The sequence below is a fragment of the Xiphophorus couchianus genome, chromosome 5 (genome assembly GCF_001444195.1).
Source record: "Xiphophorus couchianus chromosome 5, X_couchianus-1.0, whole genome shotgun sequence".
Taxonomy (NCBI): domain Eukaryota; kingdom Metazoa; phylum Chordata; class Actinopteri; order Cyprinodontiformes; family Poeciliidae; genus Xiphophorus; species Xiphophorus couchianus.
This window is the reverse complement of record NC_040232.1, coordinates 10,575,492-10,594,178: the sequence shown is the minus strand read 5'-3', so window position 1 is coordinate 10,594,178 and position 18,687 is coordinate 10,575,492. Positions and strand designations below refer to the sequence as shown.

The 18,687-nt window shown below is 38.0% G+C and overlaps 1 protein-coding gene across 1 annotated transcript; it reads right to left on the bottom strand.

Annotated features, from left to right (window-relative positions):
* Positions 1 to 452: 452 nt before the first annotated feature.
* gga3a (golgi associated, gamma adaptin ear containing, ARF binding protein 3a) lies at positions 453 to 17,852 on the bottom strand. Its single transcript, XM_028018346.1, has 17 exons — positions 17,771 to 17,852; positions 15,291 to 15,375; positions 15,061 to 15,136; positions 14,865 to 14,963; positions 13,479 to 13,602; positions 13,277 to 13,380; positions 12,758 to 12,838; positions 12,496 to 12,633; positions 12,162 to 12,243; positions 11,907 to 12,032; positions 10,905 to 11,117; positions 10,744 to 10,817; positions 10,248 to 10,657; positions 4,941 to 5,140; positions 2,056 to 2,225; positions 1,833 to 1,943; positions 453 to 1,588 (listed from the first exon to the last, which is right to left on the bottom strand). Exons 1-17 carry the CDS (start codon positions 17,805 to 17,807, stop codon positions 1,478 to 1,480), a joined length of 2,241 nt encoding a protein of 746 aa, XP_027874147.1. The 5' UTR covers positions 17,808 to 17,852; the 3' UTR covers positions 453 to 1,477.
* Between the last annotated feature and the right edge of the window lie 835 nt (positions 17,853 to 18,687).

Sequence of the window (18,687 nt, the reverse complement as noted above, 5' to 3'; positions counted from 1 at the left end):
ATTTTTTCTTTTCAGTTAAAATACATCATCTAATAAAGCACTATGGACCTTCTCGGTACATTTGTTAGGAAGTGTTATTTTGTTCATTCTTCGTGCTCATACTTTGTGAAACACTAAAGTATAAGAATTCCTGCTTTTGTAAATGCATATATACAAAATATTAGGCAAATATGAAGCCGTCATAAAACACTGAATGAAAAAGGGTTTATTGACATACAAAACGTTCTTACTTACAAAGTGAATCTAAAATGTGAGACTTCAGATTAGAGCCGTTTAGAGTCAAAAGAGCCGAACTTCCCATCACTACACTATGGGGAACCACTTTCAGACGGGTGCAGATCTTTTATAAACAGGATTATTTTCCATTTTGGGATGGAATTTTAATTTAGACAAAGCTCAGTTATAACATCTTCAACAATACTGTGAAAAATCAAGGCAAATCAGACAAAGAGTATAGTACAAATAGATTCATCTCTTTTATTGTTTCCATGCACAGAAAAAGCTTCTCAAAAATATGCAATGACAATTCAACAACCCCAAATAAATACTTTTAAAAGAAATAAGTAAAGAAAGTTGTATATACCACCGACAGATTTAATGTTTTTAAATACCCTCTTACTCACAAAAAAACCCTATTTATTTTATTGTTTCAGGACATAAATAAAAGAGCAAAACATTTCTAATTTGAAGCTCCCACACACACTGATCTAACTCCTTAGCTGAGTTTCCACATCATTTAACAGCAGCGGCAGAAGAAAATGTACAATATTCATGCTGTTGTATTGATTTTAAACTGTATGATTCTAGCAGCTCCTTATTCCCTGTAAGCAGATCCTCTTCAAAGTTGGTTAAAAACGCATACACGTCAGAACATCTGGTGAAAATAAGGTGCACCGAACCCCATTTCTGTCAGGCGAGAATGCAGACTAACACACAGTTTGTTTGGGTTTTTGTCTGGAATGTTAACATATATGATTCTTCCATTCACAAATTAATCAAATGCGTAATGAGAATACTGAAAACCATAGAAGTGTAAAACCCCAGAAGTCAAGTCTCTGTTAAAACCTTAAAATAAACCTGTTTATCTCTGGACCTTCATTCACCTGCATTAATCACACATAATGCTAGAGTTTAACTGGAAATATCAAAAATGAGAAATTTTTGCTTGTTTTGTTGTTCAGTTCAGTCAGATGACACAAACAGGTTTAAATATTAAAAATAAATTAAAAGAAAAATATTAATTTAATTATAATTAATGACTGACTTCAACACCATTATCCACATTCAGATATCAGGTCACACTGGTTTGTAATCACAGGTCGAACTTTGATGCTGTCTTTACTGGACCATTTTTAACCCGTCATGGTTTATTCAAGTTTTTATTTAACTAAACCTTTTTAATTTGAAGTCTTTTTTTAGCTTTGCACCGACACACAAAACTGCAAAAGACGGATCTTAAAATAATGAGAAAATGTAACTATAGAGCCCCCCATCGATCAGCAGGTGGAAAGTCGTTCACCTCCCCCACTTCTGTGAAGGACTGCTCTCCCAGCGTAAACATCAGTTTGTATCTCATCCGAACTTTTTCCTGAGAGACATAAAAACATAAACGGGTTCATGTTACAGTGTCTGGCAAACATTTGTATTCCTTGAGCATTTTCCCATCGCGTCACATTACAAGCACAGACTTCGGTGCATTTTACCGGGATTTTATTTGATAGATAAACACAAAGTAGTGCATTACTTAAAAGTGGAAGGAAATCCCCATAAAATACACTCAAGTTTGTGGTTCTAATGTGAAAAAAAGTTCAAGCAGTGTGTGTGAAATCTACCTTCAGAGGATTGGCAAGCAGCACGACCTGAGAGATGGCAGCAGGAGGAAGAATTGGATTGAAAGGGGCCAGCTCTGCTCCGGAGGGCGGCTGCAGCTTCACCTTCATCGTCTACAGATGTTGTTAGAAGAGAAACCCAGGTGCTCAAATTTGAGAAGTTTCATTAAACCCCTCCGCCCCCAAAAAATAACTATCGTAGCAACACAAACATATCAGCCGTTACCCGGGGTACAGCAGCCTGGAGAACTATGTTCCTAACAGGCTGTGGGGCGGTGTTGAGCATCGACGCCACCATCACCAGAACATCGGGCCTCCCGAGGGGACAGTCCGAGGCAAAATGGAGCAGGACACGGACTCCATTTTTGTCATACGCCGTCACAGGACAGAGCGTACCTATAAACACCAGACAGACAGATGTCAGTCAAAAACTGAGAATCTCATCTCTTGGAGGATATTTGTCTCTTTCATCTCCCAAAATCTGGAAATCCTCAATTTAGATTAAACATTTCATGCAGCAGCTGATTAATAATAAATGTGTGGAATAAATAAATTGATTTTATGATGTGGCAATTTATTCTCTTTTTTGTTACATGTACAAAGATGTACCAGACAAATAGGATCCACTCACAAGCAGCTATGGAAGGCAGTGCTGCAAAATTATTCTAAATGCAATAAATGGTCCTTTTTAAAAAAATAAAAAAATATTACTCTGTTTTCAAATCACAATTACAGTAAAATACAGTAAATTAAGGTCTACTTGAGGAAAATAAAACCACATCTTCCTTTATCGTTTTGTCAGTTGCCCATTTTCACCACTAGGTGGTAGCAAAATGTAATATTTTGATTTTCAAAGAAACACTCTTGTTCCAAGAAGCACTTTTAATAAACTTACCCTTTACTGTAGAAATCTCTTAATCGACTGGGTATTTTGTTACAGTGAGATGTTCACAGATTACAAAAAATTCAATGGAATCTAAGATGTCAAATTATACAAAAATATGCTGATTAAGGGTAAAAATAAATTTTTTTCATGAATAGCTACAGAAGTTTTAACATGATTCAAGTTATACAAGTTACCTGTAGACTAAGACTGCTTCATTATAGAAAATATTATTAAAATCAGGATTATTTTTGGTCTCCATGGTTATTATGTTTGGAAAAAATATTTACTGAATACGACAACAAATTTAATACGGGACACCCCCCTGGCTTGACTTACGTCAACATGAATCAACATTAGAAATTTGATTCGACAAAAGATAAATAGTAGAGAGAGAATTACTTAATGATATATTTGAGACAAATCCAGCTTTAAGTTTACTTTCTGACTGAGAGGGGATCAGCCAAAGCACTTTTATGATTCATTAGCATTCTCAACGGAGAGGGAGGAGCAGCTCAGCTGCGAGGGCCTTCAGACCAGGGAGGGCCTCCTGCTTGACGAGATGAGCAAGAACAATACGTGCTTTCGCTTAGTCTCCAAAAATTTAAAGTAACACCAGAAAAAAAATGCTATTTTCTAAAGAAAAGAGAAAGTTTTTAGGGTTGTGAAAAGTCACTACATGTAACCATTAGGTCCACATATGAGGGACTTTCAGAGCCACAATTGTAAATTCAATAAGCTGCACACACATCAGCAGCAAGAACTGAACAAAAGCAAAATGAAGGAATAAGTCAGTCAATAAATGTGTCTGATATTTGCAGTATTGCTCGAATCAATCCCAGCAAGCCCCAGAGGGCCGTCAGTCCAGTGCCGACAGCACACTTAATCTGTTTCTTTTTGCTCCAGACATTCAATCAGCTCTGGCCTAATAAGCACTGAGCTCCATCTGGCAGAATTTCACTTATCAAGAAACTCCAAGGTCCTGATCTGTACTGTGTGTGAGAGAGAAATATGTACCAAAGGATCCCTCGAGGCATCATTATGTTTTTAAGATCAGCCTGGGATGATCCATTAGAGGTGGCAGCTAAAGACCCCACCTGAGACACCCAACCACACCTTCCCACCCTCATGCACTCACACTCACTTAGGCCCCCTCCAGCAGAATGCGCTCCCTAGAGCATCTGGAGGGAGATTATTAAAAAAAAAAAACCTCCCCAAGAAACATCGATTTGGAGAAGAATTTATGAAACTCCAGTAATAGCAAAGTGTACTTTATAAAGTGGCCCAATGAATACTCACACCAACAACAAAGAAAGAGTAAAAATAAATCAAAATTCCAGTGAATGGCAAGTTTATCCACAGCTGAGACTGAATAGTGTTATAAAAAACAAAAACAAAACATTAAAATTCAAAACCCCAGTTACCATAGTAGCTAAAATATGGTGCTTTTAAAAATCGCCTACGGAGCATATTTTGTTGATCAAGATAAAACCATCAGTTAATTTTAACTGCACTGTCAGAAGTTCTTGTTTCATCAACATCCAACCATGAGAAAGTTCAGCTTTTTTAATAAAATCAATTGACTTTTATTTTTTGGGGGGCCAATTCCTACGGCCGAACGTAAATTAATTTAATCGATTAATAGAGTGTTTTGTTTTGAAGATTTCATTTTTTGAAAATCTTTTTGATTTTTCCACCAATGAACTGCTTGCATTTCCATTGTTCAAATTGATTTTAGCAATTTAAACAACTGCTAAAATCAATTGCTCAAATTGGTTTGAACAATACTGCCTTGTTTGAGAAGCGTGTTTTACAGCTTCTATTTATTTCAGCTATGAATCCAGATTCACTCACGGAATTATGATTGAAATAAAAGCCAACTTTTAAGATATATTAATTCGTATTTTAATTTTTAAGGAGAAAAGCAAATGAAAAAAAAATCTATTAAAATTGGGAATCAAATTTTGGACTAAATAAAAGGACATTCTACCAATTTGAAAACACTCAAAGCATTTATTTGTGTCTTTTTAAAAGTTGCCATTCTGGAAATGGCAGGAAATGACAGGAAATTATTACTGCAAGACCGTTATATTTCATTATTAGCACAGAGCACGTGTGTACTGATCAAATGTTTTAGCTCTTAAAATGCATTTGCGGTTTTCCACAACTGAATCCAAACGTCAGCAACTACTGGCACAAAACCAACAGGTTCTTTTCAACAAACTCACTTGGTTTGATGGCCTCCAGAGGAACAAAAACAGCAGCCAGGGAAACCTCGCCTCCTTTGCTTGGACTTGCCTGGCTCATGGGCTGAATGGGAGACAAGGAGCGCAGCAGAGGGCTGTCGTCTGGGTGACTTCGGAGGGCTGGAGGAGTAGACCACCCTTGCATCCCGGTCGTCATCGCTGAAGTCGACGTTCCACTGTGACTGGAAGGAAACAAAAGCAGCAGTCAAATAATCTGGGGGGGGGAATTTTGGAAAAGTTGGGAGTTATCAAGAGGTGTTGCAAATGAGGAAAAAGTTAAATTAGTTTTTAACTAGCACACTTAACATCTTAAAAGAAAATATCTTCCTTTTAATGTGCGCCCCATCATCATTTAAATTATTACATTGAGAAATTAGTACTTATTTTAATTTAATTAAATTAATACTTATTTCAAATGTTCCTTTCCTATGCAACAGAAAATTCTGAGTAAAGCTGTAAAGATGTAGACTACAATAGTTTCACATCGTGACTTTTGCAACAAGAAATTTTTTTTACCAGCTACAATAACACAGCCTTGAAAAATACTCCACAGATACATGCAAAGGTATTCATAAACTTTTCAGCATTTTGTCATGTTACAATGACAAATTCTGTCACTTTATGCAATAGACCAACACAAGTAAGCAAGAAAAACTAATAATTTGATAACTGGTGTGCAATATTTGCCGCCCTAGACTTTTTTTTTTTTTTTACCAGTATCAGAGTAAAGGGGGATGAATACAAATACTTTATAAATCGTTCAAATTTTTTTGTGTTAAACATTTTGCAAAACATGAATCATTTTGCTTCTACTTTAAAATTATGCTTTACTTTGTGTTGGTCTGCCAGATAAAGTCCCACGTAAAACACCATGAGGTTGTGACTGTAGTCAAATGTACATGCAATGGCCACCAGAGGAAATGGGCCTTTATTTTTCCACAGAAAAAAAATTCAGGTGCAACGGCAGCATCAGATACATACAGGTTCACAACGTGAGAAAATATACTAAAAAAAACGAGATTAACATCAACAATAATAGTAATAATATACTGTATATGATGTCAAGAAAACTGGTATGAGGTTTGAGATCTATCCAGGTACACACAGAAAAAGGTGCATGAAGGCCTGAAGGAAATAAAGCAATCTTGTGTTTTGATTTATAATGATTGAGTGTTTTGATAATGATTAAGTTGAACATGGATGAATACAATAGGTGTGATGACTGTATGTAAGTAATCACTGAATGATTCTGAAGTGTACGAATCATGATCTGTAATAACATGACAACAATGAAATGATTAGGGGTTGATGATTTATAATAAGTGAAAGAGGTGATTAATGCTTATGATTAATGCTTAATGGAAATCAGCACATAAGTTTTTAATATTTGACTGTGTTTAAAAGTTAATCAGAGAAAAGCACATAGTTTTTAATGTTAAAAGGAGAAGGGGAACTTGTGAGTTCCTGCTGTCGCAAGCAGTTCTGAACAGATGGCCAGACGCACAGGATGGGTGGGGCAGTATGGTTGGCTAAGAACAACACGCTGAGGAAAGGACGGTACTTTCCATCCCAGCCAGCAGACAGGAGGAGCCGAAACCACGTAAACTAACACTCCCCATACACATATATGGCAGAGAACTGTATATAAGCAGACGGAAAAGGAGAAGTTCTTGTTCTTTGTCTGCGGCACCGAAGTAGAGCTAACAGAAGAAGCAGATCGAGGAAACAACAGCAGACCACACCCTGGAGCCACGGGAAAAGCTGAAGCTTCTTGCCGCTAAAGGGAGACAAGTTCCAATCGTCCAACCCGGGTTCCTGATTCGATCGTCGGTCTTACCTCAACCCAAACATTGCAACAGACTTGGAGAAAGGACAAAGGTCCCGGAGGGATAAAAGAGTTGGGTTTTCAAAAGCAATTGAACCCTCTCTACTTTGCTTCCATTCTAAAGAGGATTTTTTCACACAAAGGATAAAGATTCAGACCAAGGTTTTCGGACGATCCTGTTGCCAAAGATCCACTACCAACTGGGTATGAGTTGAACTCGCTTCCTAAAAAGATATCTCAGAATCTGCGACATAGGTTAGGGAAAGAGACAGGAGGGTATGATTTTACATGTTGATCTTATTATACTACTCTCGACTTATATACAATTGATTATTGATTTGTATGTCACATATCCCTGCTTAAGCTTGCTTAATAAATTCTTACTCTAAAATTCTAATGAGGTTGGTGGACATTGGAATTAATTGAGTCATTTAATCATTTTTCAGTTCTTTTAATAAAGGTAAAATTAAGGTACATGGTTCTAGTGAAAAGGAGGCTTCATAATTTCCTTTGGCGAGAGTAAAATAATGACCCAGGGACTTACATCCAAGTCTCTAAATTTAATCTAGCCGGTTCCAAGAGCAAGTTATATTTTAGAAAGCGAGCTACCGTTAACAGGAGTGGTTATTGGAATTACGCAGCTGTGAGGGCTACTCAGCTGACTGTTTCTTAACTGAAAAGGGTCGTAACTTCTGGATTGGAGGTAGTTAGAGCTAGACGAATCGCTTTCGACACCAGTTTAAATAGATTATCTCTTATAGATCTCTTTTAGGGTAATACCCAGGTCTTAGAGATTTTCCGGACCTGTTAGACAGAGAACTGGTCAGTAGTCAGCCCCGGAGGGTTGTGATGTAGTGGGCGGGGCTAGCTATTGCAGGATAACGGACATGGCGCCCAACGTGGGGCGCCACTTGTTGTTGCGCAACACCCCCCCCCTCCTTTCTGTCTCTACTCTCTCACTCTCGTACTTCCTCTTCTGAGAGGGGAGATGTGCTACCAGCTCTCCGTCTAACGGGTCCGTTGAGTTTCCTAAATCTGCTGGGATTTACCCTGTCCAGAACTGAAGTAAACTCTGTTTAAGCTGGTTTCGAGAAACGATTCGCCTGGTTATCTGACGGCCTACATCCAGGTGTCCCACCCTTCTTCCCCCTGTGAATTAGCCAGACTGAGCAGCCTACAGCCAACTAGTTTCACAGAGCACACCTGTTAACGGTCGCTCGTTCTCTATTTTGCAACTTGCATTTGTTATTGAACCAGGTAGGTTTTAGTAACTCGGGCGAGTCCCAAGGATGAGGTTTTAAATATGGGCTACCAGCAACCTAAAAACATTTTCCACCTCTTCCTCTCCAGAATCAAACATCACAGCTATTTTACAACCATCAATGAACTTTAAGGTGACTCATTAACTGAATGTCCACAACATCTTTTAGATTTTCTTTATGCTAAATATTTTATTAGTAAGGCATTTTTGCAAGGGTCAGTACAGCTTAATTCAGTAGCAGAAATAATCAAATAAGTAAAATCAATCATCTAGTCTATCTTTCCCTACTGCTGATACTGAGTACTAAAAAAGGAACCTTAGAGCGAGACGGACGGAGTTTGGCGCCTCGAACCCCAGACCTGGCACGATGATGAAGAAGGTGTTGCAACAGGAGGAAGATGTTGATCGATGAAGGCCAGGATCTCCGCAGGTCTGATGAGCTTCTTCTCCGCATGGATGCTGAGGTCACACAGGACTTGGTGCTGGCAGGAAAAAAGGCACCAGTTCTTCTTCCTTGTCTTTGTCTTCATCTTTGTCTTTGGGGTCTGAACCCAGCCGATGAGAGAAGTGCGATTCGAAGCCACAGATTGTGGGCCAGACGGGTTGGTCTCCATGTGCAGGACAGTCTCCGGCTCCGTGGCCCCGGCTCTTCTTCAGCTGCAGAGTTCTTTGTCCATCTCGATCTTGGCTCGAAGCTGCCCGGAGGATCCAACGAACGGTTCCTCTTTTGCACCCACCTTATATAGGGTTCATCTGTCTGCTTAGACAGATGATCTCATATCCGTCACTGTCTTAAGAGACATCATGTCATGATGTCTGTGCCAATGTCTCAGGGTTGCTCAACCTCCTATGTCCAAATAAGGTGCTGATCATCTCTGCTCTCCTGTTAGTTCCCCTGTTTCCCTTCCTGTCACCTTTCACCTACCATCTACCTCCAACATATCAGTGATGTTTAATTGCAGTTTTACAACCTTTTACACCATTTCAAGTTCAATGTCAAAATCACATTTATATCACATTTATTTTCTTTAGCTTCTCTGATTTAGCATTCATTTATAATTTTATAACCATAACTTATTAGTTACTCTTATTATGATCTTAATGTGCGTTATTACAGATGTTTTTCTGAAAAGAAACCAAGAATAATCTATTATTCTAATTATTTGATACCAAAGTTACATTTGCTTGTTTTTCTTATAAGTGTTCTCACAAATATAAGTGTAAGTATTATTACAAGTAAATCAATATTAATATAAGTATTTTACTTTGAATCTTATCAAATTACTCAAAATGTTTAGATTTAATTTTTTAAAACTTTCATGCTTTAAAATAAGGAATAGTCTCAGCTATTTTTATAAATCTGCAGGCTGGAAACTTCCTCTTTTTCCAGGAAACCTGCTTTTCCTGTTTAATGACTCTTTCTGACTGACTATGATTTCTTATGATTAGATAGAAAAAAGTAGAATTAAAGCAAAGTTTGCATGAGACAAAAACAACACACACAACTAGATTTATTTTATTGACACTTAAGTCTACTGTTGGGCCTTGATATCACTTGAGTGATTCATTATAAAGATAACTTTATTTATTATTACTGTTAAACTAACTTTATTGACACTTAAGTCTACTGCTGGGCCTTGATGTCACTTGAGTGATTCATTTTAAAGATAACTTTATTTATTATTACTGTTAAACTAAAATCTCCAGCATGGGGAAGTGGGATGAGCTCGGATTTTCTTGACAATGATTATACCATAAAAAATACTGTGCAGTTATTGGAATATAAATACTGTACTCAATCCAAGGGATGTGAAAAACACAACAGACTACAATATATCAGCACATCAGTGCAGAAAAAGATGTACAACAATATCAGAAATGTTATTAAAACTGAGAACATGCAATGACCACCAGAGGAACATCCTTGCTGTACAAATGCCAGCAAGGATGCAAACCTTTGTTGATTTTGTGGGGAGCAGTGATGGTTATAGGCAGGAAGAATCTATCAGACTGTCACTAAAAAAGCTCTTTAATGTTGCATTTCTCCTGCTAACTCCCTACTATCTTATCTCTCCAACACATGTCTTCTATGTCTTAATCCTAGCAGAACTGAAAGACAGGTGAGCACCGTTTCCAGAGCTGAAACAAGGACAGAGCTCGCACATCATTTAAAAGTGTGACATTTGAATTGAATGATACTCACTTATCACTCCCGCCCAGATCCAGCATGGCGAGGTCTTGTAAATTGTGACTGAGAGAGGATACAGCGGGCTGGAAGACCCCAGGTAAGGAGACATGCTGACGTCCGGTAGAGAAGGCTGGTGCGGTCGCGCTGTGTGAAGGTGAAGGGCCTGCCGGCGCTGAGGCGGTCAGCGCCGAGCCGAGCGGCGGTGGGAATATGACCGACGCTGGCAAATCTGAAGCCGTAGCAGCTGGAGGCGTGAAAAAGGCGGGGGCGGGGAAGTTGGAGGCAGAGGAAGTTGTAGTTGTTCTGGTTGAAGTCACTGGCGCTAGTGTTGTAGAGAGGGCTTGTTGAAACAGCGAAGGTGCTGAAAGTGCATCAAAGGCAGGAGGCAAACTGGAGTCGAAAAGAGCCAAATCTTGACCGGAGTCCTGGAATACATTTAATTATAATCAGAGCTACTTTCATGAAGGTAGACGGTAAAATGCTCCAGTTGTTATAGTCTTAAATTAAATACCTGTGAAGGTGGTAAATGATTGCTCTGATTTGAGGTGCTTGATTCATTGACTACAGGCCCAGGATCATTAAGGCCTGTGAATTTACACAAATTTCATTTTTCAGACAAAAGAGATCATCAAGCAAATACTTAAAAAGAAGATTTAGACTGAAGATTTGTACCTAGAGATAGCAGCTCCTCGTCCAGCAGGGAGAGGGCAGCAGAGGGTGCAGCTGCAGACTTGGACTGAAGCTCGGTGGTCGTCGATCCGCAAAGCAAGTCGCCCGAAAAAACCAGAGAAGATGCTTGAGGTTCGTGTTTGGGCTGAGAAGGACTCTTGGCGTCAAGACCCACCAGGTCAATAAGGATCTCTGACTTGTTTGTGCCTGCAAAGCCTAAGAAATAAAAAAATAAAATAAAATATATCAAGATTTGAAAAAGAAAGGCATTTGTTCAAATCAAATCTCGTTCCCATTAACTTTAAAGAGTAATGTCTGCTCTCTATGTATATGTAGAGCAGACATTACACACATAAAAAGCAGATTTTTATGTCGTAGAGTAAAGCAGAGTAGTGCTAAAAGCAAATAAAAAGAGTTTCAGAGGATTTTAAGTAGTGGTGTCTGTGAAAGAGGGCTAAATGCAGAGTTCCTTGATGTTTTCCTTTTAAAATTACATCCATCTCCTGACTCAGTCCTTCTCAGACCAATTTTTATTCATCTGTGGTAGATATTCCCACTGTGGTCAGGTTAAATGAAAAAAGAAACAGTGAGAAAGAGAAAAAGAAGTAAAAAAAAAGTTTCTTCTTCTATTTAATGCTGTGCAAACTGGCAAAGCAACAAAACAAAACTAAAAAGACACATTTTGAATACAAGAGCCAAAATAAAAAAAGCTGAATTTAATATACAGAGTTCACAGTTTGCACTTTGTATGTTTCAGAATGTTTCTGGACAACAAGTCTGCTTTTGACATCATGAAGTGACTGACCTTGCCTGCAGAAGTTTTCTGGCATTTTATCAACTTGTAAACTTGCTGTTTTTTGTTAATGTGGCACAACAAAGTGAAGACAAATCTAATACACGCAGCACTAAATCCGAGCGAGTTACTAGTTATTTGATCGGTGCATCAGCAGTATTTAGAGTTTTCAAATCTGTTAGTTTCCATCTACTCCTCTATGCAAACTTTACCTTGTGTGGCTGGAGTCTGAGTCCCTTGTGCAAAGTCAGAGTCTCCGCTGATGGACTGCCCTTCAACTATCTTCTTATAGGAATTAATTGCACTGGAGAGGTCATCATTGGCCTGCAAGATCTCTCCTGGTGTGTTTTTTTGAAAAGATTAAAGCAACAGTCAGGATGATACAAAGCAAAACTCTGGGTTCAATGTATTTCTGATAAGTTTAAAAAAAGAACAGATCAAAAACAAGAGAATGAAACCAGCTTTACCCAAGCTGCTGTCATCATCCTCGGTCTCAGTAGCCAGTTTAAATACTGTTTGTCTGAGCTTGTCACAGTCATTGTATAATTCCTGAAAATAATGAGACATAAAAGTATAGATTCTTATCACTAAAGGGAAATTTTAAAACACAGAAAAGCAACACTTTTCCTCTCTTCAGTAAATCTTTATTTTATATACCGTACGTAAAATAAAAGAAACTTCTTCGATATATAGATTTAACTCTGATGTTGTTCAGCATAATGACCGTTACAACAGAGCTTCCAGAAAGGTTAATAACGCCAAAGAAAGAACTTCAAAGAACTCTCGTCACAAAACACAGACCTTTATAAGCTCCTTATCTTCCTCAGTGGAGTCTTCTGGGCTGAAGTGAGCGAGCATTTCACTAAGGAGTTTCACACTGTTGCTGACAGCCTCCAGCGTGCTTTTTTGCTTTGTGGCTCGCTGTGATCGCACCTCGTCCTGTGACACACAAATGGGTTGCACTTCTATAAACTGCAATTAATCTTAAAATGACACCTTTGACTCAAACAGTCAAATGTGTGAGGATGAAAGTAGCTCAGATTAAATCTGTGATAAAACCCACCTCCTTCACCATGTTCTTGATGAGCCGATTCGCCTCTTGAAGATCTTCGGGCTTTTTGCTTTTCAGAAGTTCTGCTAATCTCTGCAGAGGAATTAGAAAAAGCTTTCATCAGCCAGACTCTCTTCCCACAGACGCAGCAGGCAAAGATTATCATCTCCCACAAACAACAACAAAAAAAAACACTGAAAGTACTAGCAAGTGTATCCGTGGACCAACTGCTGTCAGCACAGTCTAAACACAGTTTGTGTTGTTTACATCGAGGATAAACCTAAATCCTGTTCGTGGACAAACTGCACAATATTTTTAAGTTATATTCTTGTACAGTACATTACTATTTTTCTTGGGTTTTTTTTAAATCAATTTTTAACACTTTTTTATTTTTGTATCTCAATGCTGCTGAATGCTCCTGAATTTCAATAAAGGAAACTCCTATTCTATTTAAATTGGGCATTCTTCGGTCTGAGGCTATAGCAGAGGATCTTGGGTATTCACAAAAAATACATAATGTGTTAAACTGACCTTGCTCTTTTTCTCATCGTCAAATACAGGATTCTTGGGACGTGGAGAAGGTGAGGGGATTAATGTGGCATTCAGGGAGACTTCAGGGTCAACTACAACAATACCTAAAAGAAAAATTTAAAAAAGCTCACGCGATTAAAAAAAGATTTCAAACTCGTATCTGTTGCGGTATTTGTTTATTGGAGCCACAGCGATACGTTACCCTGGGATTTCAGCATCTGATAGGCCTCACAGATCTTTGCTTCATCAGGAAGGGACACAGTCCAAGTATACAGCATTTCTATGACCTTCGTCTTTACTTTATCTGAAACTCTGTCTCCTAGGTACTGGAAACCAAAGGTTATTATTAGTTCAGCTTAGAATTATTTAATTCTAAGTAATTATCTGCAAACATTAATGCAGATAATATCACCATGAACCAAGGCTGCACAACATCAGGAATAAGCACAGTTCCAAAACTGTTAAAGTTGTTCATGTGGTATTTGTTGGGGCATGTGGCAGGAATGATGATGCAGTGCAGGATTGTGGGGTGTTTAACTCAAGCAGTCAGTGAAATTTCAGAAATGTGGTCTGTTTTTCAAGATGCCAAAAGAGCATATGAATACATATTGGTTATTGGCCTTTACTGCATTAGCAGATGTCGATATCAGCACCGATTTTTATATTGACACATCCGTGATCTTTGAGGATCTTGATCACCAACATCTATGCCAACATCCCCACAGCAGGCAAATGCGACCCAAATCCATTTTTTTGCATATATGCGACCAATACACAGTACCTTTTTCATGGCAGTGTGATCGGCCCGATTCTGATCATTTCATTCCCCCAAAAATCTGATATGTGCCACTTCCATACACAGTACTAAATCAGATACATATCTGATTGTTTTCAAAGCGGCTGTAGTACAAACATTCATGTTGCATTTCATCTGACTTTGACGTCATTGAAATGAGACATGCGTCATAATAATTCTGCACCAGAAGAAGCAAGACGAAGGAAATCTGGACATAAACAACAGCTGAAAATTATAAGTTCTAGTTCCGACAACACGTCCAAACAGATTTCTCTATAGAAGTTGCAGTCAATGCCCTACAAAAGGTCGTTGCTATGTGTTGTACCTTTTTTTCATATCTTCCTTCTTATGATCTTGTGACAATCCTGTCGGCTCCCATTGCTCAACAACTTTAAAATCTATCAATCTACCAGTGGCATCCGTTACTACTTCCATAAACAGAGAGCTGCTGTGGGATGGCAATGCCTTGGGGTCGTAAACCTCTCAGACAGATGTCAAAAATCAGATTTCAGCAAAAGATCAGAAATGAGCATCAAGACCTGCTATATAAACATAGTCATTGTCAGGTGTAGGCATCGAAGACAGAAGTTCATACAAACTGCCAAACACAATATCAGCATGCAGAATTTAATTCTTGGCACCTGAAATTTAAAGGCCAACCAAATATTACATCAAAGGAGTTCTTTGCTGTTGCAATACTGCACATATTGAGGTGACGACAACTGCAACTCGATATATTGTGCAGCCCTGATCATCACGATTTCTGAGGACATGAGTGTTAATGTTACTTACTTTGGGTGAGACCACCTTTATCAACTCGTTTAAAAACTTAAATTTTCCAACTTCATTATGAAATCGTCGTCCACAGTTTTTCATACATGCTTCAAGAACCTATGAAAGAATCCCAGCACCATTAGCTTCATGCTGTAGGATGTAGCAAAAAAGGGAGATAAAACAAACAAACACTGAAGCACTGTAGCTAACCCACCGTTAGTGCTTGCATTGCCTCCCACTCCTGAGGGGACTGAATCTTGTGTGCCAGCAGTCTGACAGATATCTGAGGACTGAAAAATATCAAATAAAGTAAGAAGGCAAAAGGAATTTTCAGTACCAGAGCTCACAAGACAGCATGTATGCTTACAAAGGAGAGGTCACATAAAATCTGATTCAATGGATATCACTGAATGCAAAGAGCTAAATGAATAAATGTGACAATACCCTTCGAGCTCCTTATTAATTTGATCACAGAAACCCATTATGTACTCCCAGTCTTCCTGTCTGTTGGAGGGATTGGTGGCTTTATCTGAAAAAGAGAAAATACAACTCAAAGGCTGAAACGCATTTCACCCTTGCCCCTTATTTTTAGCCCATAGTCATGTTTCTAAGGTTTGGTGTCTCAATTGTTTCTATGGGGTTGGGACTAAGGGAAGTGGCCTTGGAGCTCTAAAAGCTGATTTCTCAAGGGTGCATTTGGGGTATAAGCTGGTCAATATTCTCCAAATTATCATATTTTAATGACACAAGAATAAGCACAATGATATCCGTATGTAATTTTATAGTAACATAACAATATAGTCTGAATTTCCTTGATATGTCATGCTTTGTATCACAGCAGATTGTTGACAAAAATCACAAGGATAAAACATTTCTCTGTTACACTGTCAGAATGTGTAGACTGACTCAAGCTAATGATCTTGTTTTGTTTTTTTAGCTCTGTTCACAAAGTTGGGGGGGAAATTGCAATGGCTACTAGATGTAATCTGATTCATTAAAGTACAAAGCATTTCAAAACCACATATCCTTACATATACCTGCAGACTAACAGTCACTATACCTTATGTATTAAGATTTGTAAACTTGGAATCTTATTATGTAGTACTGCAATATCTTTTACCATGGATATGCTGATGACTCACAACTTTATGTTTCTGTGTCAACACATGACAACAGTCACTAAGTGTGTCCATAATGAGTGGATGGGTTCAGAAATTCCACCAGCTTAATGCAGAAGAGAGAGTAGCTATTGTTTTTGGTCACAGGACTTAACTGGATTCGATGAAGCCAAAAACCATGGAGCATGCATAAATGCAGTGGCCAAGTTATGGACTGAAATCTAAATTTGAAAACGCTACAACAACAAAAAAGTCAAACTACATCCGCTGACTGTCTTAGAAGTATCATCAATGAGGTAAATGTTTGCATTCTAAATTTCAGAGCTGCTTGTCAGGTACTAAATACCTGGACCCCTCAGGTTCATAGACGTGGTACGTCAACAGTTCCAAGGACCAGAAGTAAACAGGAGGAGCAGAATTGAGTTTCCACATTCCTCAGATCTGAAAACCTGAGATGTGTAGAAACGACTGTCTCCTTTAAATCAGAACTGAAAACAATAACTATTGTTTATTGCAGCTTTTCCATAAAAATACAGTTTTGGGGTTATTTTATAATGACGCCTGAGCCTTTGGTATGAAAAAAATTATTGTTCCATTATCAATTTCTCTTGTTTTTACTTTTCTGTCATATCAAAATATTTTAGACCAAACAAATTCTGATATCAGAGAAAAATAACTAAACTAAACACAAAATAGAGGTTTTCATATGGTGATTTAATTTATCAGGCGAAAAAGGTATTTGCTTTCCTTGTTAAATCTCTACACCGTTAATAAATGAAATTTTTATTCAAAATATATTTGTTTAAATACTCAAGTTATCTTGGTTTGATATTATACTTCATATGCCGATCTGAAACATGTAAGTGAGAAATATATAAACAAAAACAGAAGAAATCCAGAAACAAGCTAAGCACTTTAGCACAGCATTGTTTTTGTTTTTAATGAGCTTCTCAAAATATATTAATATGCTTTCAATGTGTTTCTCATCTTTAGTAAAATTGTACAACCTCTGTTCTTCTTTGAAGGACTGAATAAGCATAAAAATAAAGTTGCCTCATTTACAGTTTGATATTTGGAAAAATCTATAAACCACAAATATTTTTGTTCATGTCTTGGCAATGCACTCTCAAAATATATCCAAATTCATTTAAAATATATTTCAATGTGTCAATGGGGTAGACATATAAGCACGTCCTTCCATAAGCAACATATAAAACACTAAATGTCAACATTATACAGGTGTATGTAGGTGGGTAGGACTCGACCAAAACAACCATACAGATGCACTCTCCCATATTTACACTTAACTGGTAGTAATTATGTCATAACTTTGTCATATCGTGACTAAAAGCAGACATAAAGCTACAACTTACACTATTTGCAGAACACTCAGTGACCCTTTACCTTAAATAATAATCCTGCTTTTTGGTCCAATATCAGGAGCTGTTAGAACTTTCTCTGGTTAAGATCGACGATATTTAACATTTTTAAAAAAAAAGTCAAACGTCACACTGAGTCGTTCTAGGATAACACACTCATCACACTTTGCAGCAACATCAATTTAATGCCGAATTAATATGAAAAGGCGGACAACAGACGAGAATTTAGCTTGTGACACTTATCATCTGCTGTTAGCTGGGTTAGCATCTGATGACAACACAGAGCAGTTAGCGTGCTAATATTCAGCTACGGTCATGTCACGGGAATAGAACAAATCATTCGGATAGATGTGGAAATAGAGCACATACATGCACACCAGTAGCATTAATATCAGGCTTGAGAAAAAATTACGAACTATGTACTCACTAAGCCAAGACTCCAATGACTCTCCATCATCCGCCATATTTGTTCTCTCGAAGAGAAACAACGCGTGACTCCTGCTGCCTTCACGTGCCTACAAAAGAAATGGACTTTGGAGTTACTCTTGATATGCGGATCATTGTCATCGTAATCATGTCTGTGATTTACGCGGATGAACTCTGAACTTGCTGTCGAATTGTACACACTTTAACTGTTTTCATTTTACACACTTGAGGAACTGTTGTACTTTTGTATTGTGAAGGTTTCATGTCATGTACGAAACACTGACAGCGAAGGGTTATTTGAAGCTGTCATTTCTAAATCCAATGAAATATTGTAAATTATCAGTATATTAGAATCTGTGCTTCATTTTTTATATATAGACAGATGTAATGTTAGTCCCTCACTAAAAACATACTGGAGTGTTGCTTTGATTCTTTCATGCATGTTTGAGAATTCTTAATCTGCCTTGGCAGTCATTCGGGGTTGCCTAAACGCTTGCTCTCACACTTAGTAAGAACATAGTTGTATTTTCACAAAATTCCTCCTTGTTGGAGCTGCAGTCTCCAGCTGAGATTCCGTCCAATAGAGCATCTCTCTCCCGAGTCTCTCCCACTCAGCTCGTCTAGAGCAGCAATTATTAAACACCTTGTGAAACTGCAAGTCTGCTCAGCTTATCATACTAACTACTTCACAGTCCAGGATTCCCAAGAATGGTTGTGATGAAGGCAGAGTCAGAAAAAGTAAGAACTTCTTAAAGAGACAGACACTCAATTTCAGGGCTATAAATGTAGTAACCTTTACATCCCTGGCTCAAGTTTTCCAAAATTGGAGCCCATTTTGGAAAATTGTCTCAAAATGGACCAATAGTCAAATTCTATTTCAGTCATATTTGACATAGACAATATTTTATACTTATATTC